This window comes from Oncorhynchus clarkii, chromosome 19 (assembly GCF_045791955.1).
Source record: "Oncorhynchus clarkii lewisi isolate Uvic-CL-2024 chromosome 19, UVic_Ocla_1.0, whole genome shotgun sequence".
In the NCBI taxonomy this organism is placed as follows: Eukaryota; Metazoa; Chordata; class Actinopteri; order Salmoniformes; family Salmonidae; genus Oncorhynchus; species Oncorhynchus clarkii.
In genome coordinates this window covers 62,816,354-62,823,377 of record NC_092165.1, presented here as the reverse complement: position 1 = coordinate 62,823,377, position 7,024 = coordinate 62,816,354, and the positions used below count along the sequence as shown (strand labels likewise).

General features: G+C 53.1%; 1 protein-coding gene across 4 annotated transcripts in view; it reads left to right on the top strand.

The window, feature by feature from the left end:
• The window catches only part of LOC139375473 (protein numb homolog), a 107,006-nt gene that overhangs the window by 66,624 nt on the left and 33,358 nt on the right, over nt 1-7,024 (top strand). For all 4 annotated transcript variants that reach the window (XM_071117290.1, XM_071117292.1, XM_071117291.1 and 1 more), the window contains exon 3: nt 2,653-2,727. In XM_071117290.1, coding sequence (XP_070973391.1) covers nt 2,653-2,727 — 75 coding nt within the window. The remainder of the gene's footprint in view (nt 1-2,652; nt 2,728-7,024) is intronic.

Sequence of the window (7,024 nt, the reverse complement as noted above, 5' to 3'; positions counted from 1 at the left end):
GGAGAGTGTGAGAGGGGAGGGGAGAGTGTGGGAGGAGAGGGAGAGTGTGGGAGGAGATTGAGAGGGGAGGGAAGAGTGTGGGAGGGGCGAAGGAGAGGGAAGAGTGTGGGAGGGGAGGAGAGGGGGAGGGGAGAAGGAGAGGGGTGTGGGAGGAGAGGGGGAGGGGAGGGGGAGGGAGAGGGGAGGTAAGAGTGTGGGAGGGAGAGTGTTGGAGGGGAGAAGGAGAGGGGAGGGAAGAGTGTTGGAGGGGAGAAGGAGAGGGGAGGGAAGAGTGTGGGCGGGGGGTGCTGGAGGGGGGGAGTGTTGGAGCGGGAGGGAGGGAGGGGGAGTGTTGGAGCGGGAGGGAGGGAGGGGGAGTGTTGGGGGGGGTGTTGGAGGGGGGGAGTGTTGGTGTTTAGAGGGAGGGGTGTTGGAGGGGGGGGGGGTTGGAGGGAGGGGGAAGTGTTGGAGGGGGGGGGGTATTGGATGAGTGTTGGAAGGGGAGTGTTGGAGGGGGAGGGAGGGTGTTGGAGGTGGGGGTTGTGGGATGGGGAGGGGTTTGGAGGGAGGGGGGGGGTGTTGGATGGAGGGGGGGGCGGTTTGGAGGGAGGGGGGAGTGTTGGAGGGGGGGGGTGTTGGATGAGTGTTGGAGGGGGGTGTTGGATGAGTGTTGGAGGGGGGGGGGAGTGTTGGAGGGAGAGGGGGGGGGTGTTGGAGGATGAGTGTTGGAGGGGGGGAGTGTTGGAGGGGGGGGGGGAGTGTTGGAGGATGAGTGTTGGAGGGGGGGAGGGGAGTGTTGGAGGGAATGTTGGGGGAGTGTTGGAGGGAGGGGGAGTGTTGGAGGGAGGGGGAGTGTTGGAGGGGGGGAGTGTTGGAGGGGGGGGGGTGTTGGAGCGGGAGGGAGGGGGTGTTGGAGAGGCGGGAGGGAGGGAGGGGGAGTGTTGGAGGGGGGGAGTGTTGGAGGGGGGGGGGGGCTTTGGAGGGAGGGGGAGTGTTGGAGGGGGGTGTTGGAGCGGGAGGGAGGGGGAGTGTTGGAGGGGGTTGGAGGGGGGGAGGGGGAGTGTTGGGGGGGGTGGTGTTGGAGGGGGAGTGTTGGAGGGAGGGGGAGTTGGGGGGGTGTTGGAGCAGGAGGGAGGGGGAGTGTTGGAGGGGGGGGTGTTGGAGGGGGAGGGAGGGGGTGTTGGAGAGGGGGTCTTCTGGTCTCGGTGATGCTTAGCAACACAGGCCGTGTGGTCTTCTGGTCTCGGTGATGCTTAGCAACACAGGCCGTGTGGTCTTCTGGTCTCGGTGATGCTTAGCAACACAGGCCGTGTGGTCTTCTGGTCTCGGTGATGCTTAGCAACACAGTCCGTGTGGTCTTCTGGTCTCAGTGATGCTTAGCAACACAGTCTGTGTGGTCTTCTGGTCTCAGTGATGCTTAGCAACACAGGCCGTGTGGTCTTCTGGTCTCGGTGATGCTTAGCAACACAGGCCGTGTGGTCTTCTGGTCTCGGTGATGCTTAGCAACACAGGCCGTGTGGTCTTCTGGTCTCGGTGATGCTTAGCAACACAGGCCGTGTGGTCTTCTGGTCTCGGTGATGCTTAGCAACACAGTCCGTGTGGTCTTCTGGTCTCAGTGATGCTTAGCAACACAGGCCGTGTGGTCTTCTGGTCTCAGTGATGCTTAGCAACACAGGCCGTGTGGTCTTCTTGTCTCGGTGATGCTTAGCAACACAGTCCGTGTGGTCTTCTGGTCTCAGTGATGCTTAGCAACACAGGCCGTGTGGTCTTCTTGTCTCGGTGATGCTTAGCAACCCAGGCCGTGTGGTCTTCTGGTCTCAGTGATGCTTAGCAACATGTACTGCCAGTTTCTTGATATTTTGTCTCTATATTATATATGTAATATTAATTAACCGTTAGGATAGGGGTCATTTATGACTTCCAGACACTGTCCTGGTCCGTCCCTGCTATTCTATCGCAATTTGAAACATTTCAATGAACAGAAATGAAGTTTCATGGCCACAAATGTCTCTGGCTCAGACAATATCCTGGTGCTGAGAGAGAGAGAGAACTTTAGGAAAAGGTGTACAGTTCTTTTTTTTAAACGCAGCACAGACTTCCTGGTAAAAAAAACTGCCCCGTCGGTGTTCGGGCTGAGAGTGTGGACGGAAGCAGCAACAATGGCTGCCTGCCCCCAGGGCTCCAGGTCTGACCTTCGCCATCCCAAGGGACCATAGGTCAGGGGCGGGGGGGGACACACTGGCTAGGGAGCTCTTTCCGTCTATTGATAGATACTGTGTGTCCCAAATGCCGCCCTATTCCCTACACTTTTGACCAAAAGTAGTGCACTAAAATAGGGAATAGGTTGGCATTTGGGACTCCGACATCCAAGTGTAGTCCTTCAGCCAGTCATGTACAGGAGCAGCAGTGGCCCTTTGGCAGGATGACCTTTCCCCTGGCAGGAAGAGGACGTCATCACTCACAACCTGCTGTTTCATGCTCTGCTCACTAACTCTGTTCTCTCTCTCTCGTCTCCCTCTCTGTCTCTAGTACCTCACTAACTCTGTTCTCTCTCTCTCCAGTCTCCCTCTCTGTCTCTAGTACCTCACTAACTCTGTTCTCTCTCTCTCCTGTCTCCCTCTCTGTCTCTAGTACCTCACTAACTATGTTCTCTCTCTCCCTCTCTGTCTCTAGTACCTGGGCCATGTAGAGGTGGAGGAGTCCAGAGGAATGCATATCTGTGAGGGCGCTGTGAAGCGTCTCAAGACGGTAGGTAGACCTCTCTCTGTCTCACTATGTAGTCTAGTCGCTGGACAGTTTGTTTCACTAATCACCCGACTACAGGCCTGTGGGCTCGTCCTCTCCCTTCCCCCTCTCTACTCCCCTCTGTCCATTCTGACACCTAACAGGCCTGTGGGCTCGTCCTCTCCCTTCCCCCTCCCTACTCCACTCTGTCCATCCTGACCTAACAGGCCTGTGGGCTCGTCCTCTCTCTCCCTTCCCCCTCTCTACTCCACTCTGTCCATTCTGACACCTAACAGGCCTGTGGGCTTGACCTCTCCCTTCCCCCTCCCTACTCCACTCTGTCCATCCTGACCTAACAGGCCTGTGGGCTCGTCCTCTCCCTTCCCCCTCCCTACTCCACTCTGTCCATCCTGACACCTAACAGGCCTGTGGGCTCGTCCTCTCCCTTCCCCCTCTCTACTCCACTCTGTCCATTCTGACACCTAACAGGCCTGTGGGCTCGTCCTCTCCCTTCCCCCTCTCTACTCCACTCTGTCCATTCTGACACCTAACAGGCCTGTGGGCTCGTCCTCTCCCTTCCCCCTCTCTACTCCACTCTGTCCATCCTGACCTAACAGGCCTGTGGGCTCGTCCTCTCCCTTCCCCCTCTCTACTCCACTCTGTCCATTCTGACACCTAACAGGCCTGTGGGCTCGTCCTCTCCCTTCCCCCTCCCTACTCCACTCTGTCCATTCTGACACCTAACAGGCCTGTGGGCTCGTCCTCTCCCTTCCCCCTCTCTACTCTGGATAGTCCACCTGGATAGTCCATCTGGATAGTCCACCTGGATAGTCCACCTGGATAGTCCACCTGGATAGTCCATCTGGATAGTCCCCCTGGATAGTCCCCCTGGATAGTCCGTCTGGATAGTCCGTCTGGATAGTCCGTCTGGATAGTCCATCTGGATAGTCCATCTGGATAGTCATCTGGATAGTCCACATGGATAGTCCACCTGGATAGTCCATCTGGATAGTCCATCTGGATAGTCATCTGGATAGTCCACATGGATAGTCCACCTGGATAGTCCATCTGGATAGTCCATCTGGATAGTCCCCCTGGATAGTCCACCTGGATAGTCCACCTGGATAGTCCACCTGGATAGTCCACCTGGATAGTCCATCTGGATAGTCCACCTGGATAGTCCATCTGGATAGTCCATCTGGATAGTCCACCTGGATAGTCCACCTGGATAGTCCACCTGGATAGTCCACCTGGATAGTCCACCTGGATAGACCACCTGGATAGACCACCTGGATAGTCCCCCTGGATAGTCCACCTGGATAGACCACCTGGATAGACCACCTGGATAGTCCCCCTGGATAGTCCACCTGGATAGTCCACCTGGATAGTCCACCTGGATAGTCCACCTGGATAGTCCATCTGGATAGTCCACCTGGATAGTCCATCTGGATAGTCCATCTGGATAGTCCACCTGGATAGTCCACCTGGATAGTCCACCTGGATAGTCCACCTGGATAGTCCACCTGGATAGTCCACCTGGATAGTCCACCTGGATAGTCCATCTGGATAGTCCCCCTGGATAGTCCCCCTGGATAGTCCACCTGGATAGTCCCCCTGGATAGTCCGTCTGGATAGTCCCCCTGGATAGTCCGTCTGGATAGTCCGTCTGGATAGTCCATCTGGATAGTCCATCTGGATAGTCATCTGGATAGTCCACATGGATAGTCCATCTGGATAGTCCATCTGGATAGTCCCCCTGGATAGTCCACCTGGATAGTCCACCTGGATAGTCCACCTGGATAATCCACCTGGATAGTCCATCTGGATAGTCCACCTGGATAGTCCACCTGGATAGTCCACCTGGATAGTCCACCTGGATAGACCACCTGGATAGTCCACCTGGATAGACCACCTGGATAGACCACCTGGATAGTCCACCTGGATAGTCCCCCTGGATAGTCCATCTGTGGATGCTCTACAGACCATCAGTAGCATTTCAACTATCTGTACAGAATAACAATATAAACGCAACAAATAAAAATATTTTACTGAGATGGTTCATATAAGGAAATCAGTCAATTTAATAAATTCATTAGACCCTAACCTTAACCCTTATCCTAAACCTATCTAACCCTTATCCTAAACCTTATCCTAACCCATATCCTAACCTTAACCCTTATCCTAAACCTTTCTAACCCTAACCTTAACCCTAAACTTAACCTTAACCCTTATCCTAACCTTAACCCTAAACTTAACCTTAACCCTTATCCTAACCTGAACCCTTATCCTAACCTTAACCCTAAACTTAACCTTAACCCTTATCCTAACCTTAACCCTTATCCTAACCTTAACCCTTATCCTAACCTTAACCCTTATCCTAAGCTTAACCCTTATCCTAACCTTAACCCTTATCCTAACCTTAACCCTTATCCTAACCTTAACCCTTATCCTAACCTTAACCCTTATCCTAACCTTAACCCTTATCCTAACCTTAACCCTTATCCTATCCTAACCTTAACCCTTATCCTAACCTTAACCCTTATCCTAACCTTAACCCTTATCCTAACCTTAACCCTTATCCCAACCTTAACCCTTATCCTAACCTTAACCCTTATCCCAACCTTAACCCTTATCCTAACCTTAACCCTTATCCTAACCTTAACCCTTATCCTAACCTTAACCCTTATCCTAACCTTAACCCTTATCCTAAGCTTAACCCTTATCCTAACCTTAACCCTTATCCTAACCTTAACCCTTATCCTAACCTTAACCCTTATCCTAACCTTAACCCTTATCCTAACCTTAACCCTTATCCTAACCTTAACTCTTATCCTAACCTTAACCCTTATCCTAAGCTTAACCCTTATCCTAACCTTAACCCTTATCCTAACCTTAACCCTTATCCTAACCTTAACCCTTATCCTAACCTTAACCCTTATCCTGACCTTAACCCTTATCCTGACCTTAACCCTTAACCCTTATCCTAACCTTAACCCTTATCCTAACCTTAACCCTTATCCTAACCTTAACCCTTATCCTAATCCTAACCTTAATCCTTACCCTAATGCTTATTCTAAATCTAAACCTAGCCCAAACCATAACCTTATTAAGCAGTTGCTTATTAGCAGATAGTATGTCCATCTGAGAGCATCCACAGATGGACAATCTAGACAGCACAGATGGACAATCTAGACAACACAGATGTACAATCTAGACAACACCGATGGACAATCTAGACAACACAGATGGACAATCTAGACAACACAGATGGACAATCTAGACAACACAGATGGACAATCTAGACAACACCAATGGACAATCTAGACAACACAGATTGACAATCTAGACAACACCTATGGACAATCTAGACAACACCGATGGACAATCTAGACAACACAGATGGACAATCTAGTCCAATCTAGTCCTCATGTCCTGCTCTGTCCTCACGTCATGCTCTGTCCTCACGTCCTGCTCTGTCCTCATGTCCTGCTCTGTCCTCACATCCTGCTCTGTCCTCACGTCCTGCTCTGTCCTGCTCTGTCCTCACGTCCTGCTCTGTCCTCACGTCCTGCTCTGTCCTCACATCCTGCTCTGTCCTGCTCTGTCCTCACGTCCTGCTCTGTCCTCACATCCTCTCTGTCCTCACGTCCTGCTCTGTCCTGCTCTGTCCTCACGTCCTGCTCTGTCCTCACATCCTGCTCTGTCCTCATGTCCTGCTCTGTCCTCACATCCTGCTCTGTCCGCACGTCCTGCTCTGTCCTCACGTCCTGCTCTGTCCTCACATCCTGCTCTGTCCTCACGTCCTGCTCTGTCCTGCTCTGTCCTCACGTCCTGCTCTGTCCTCACATCCTCCTCTGTCCTCACATCCTGCTCTGTCCTCACGTCCTGCTCTGTCCTGCTCTGTCCTCACGTCCTGCTCTGTCCTCACGTCCTGCTCTGTCCTCACATCCTGCTCTGTCCTGCTCTGTCCTCACGTCCTGCTCTGTCCTCACATCCTCTCTGTCCTCACGTCCTGCTCTGTCCTGCTCTGTCCTCACGTCCTGCTCTGTCCTCACATCCTGCTCTGTCCTCACGTCCTGCTCTGTCCTCACATCCTGCTCTGTCCTCACGTCCTGCTCTGTCCTCACATCCTGCTCTGTCCTCACGTCCTGCTCTGTCCTCACGTCCTGCTCTGTCCTCACATCCTGCTCTGTCCTCACGTCCTGCTCTGTCCTGCTCTGTCCTCACATCCTGCTCTGTCCTCACATCCTGCTCTGTCCTCATGTCCTGCTCTGTCCTGCTCTGTCCTCACGTCCTGCTCTGTCCTCACGTCCTGCTCTGT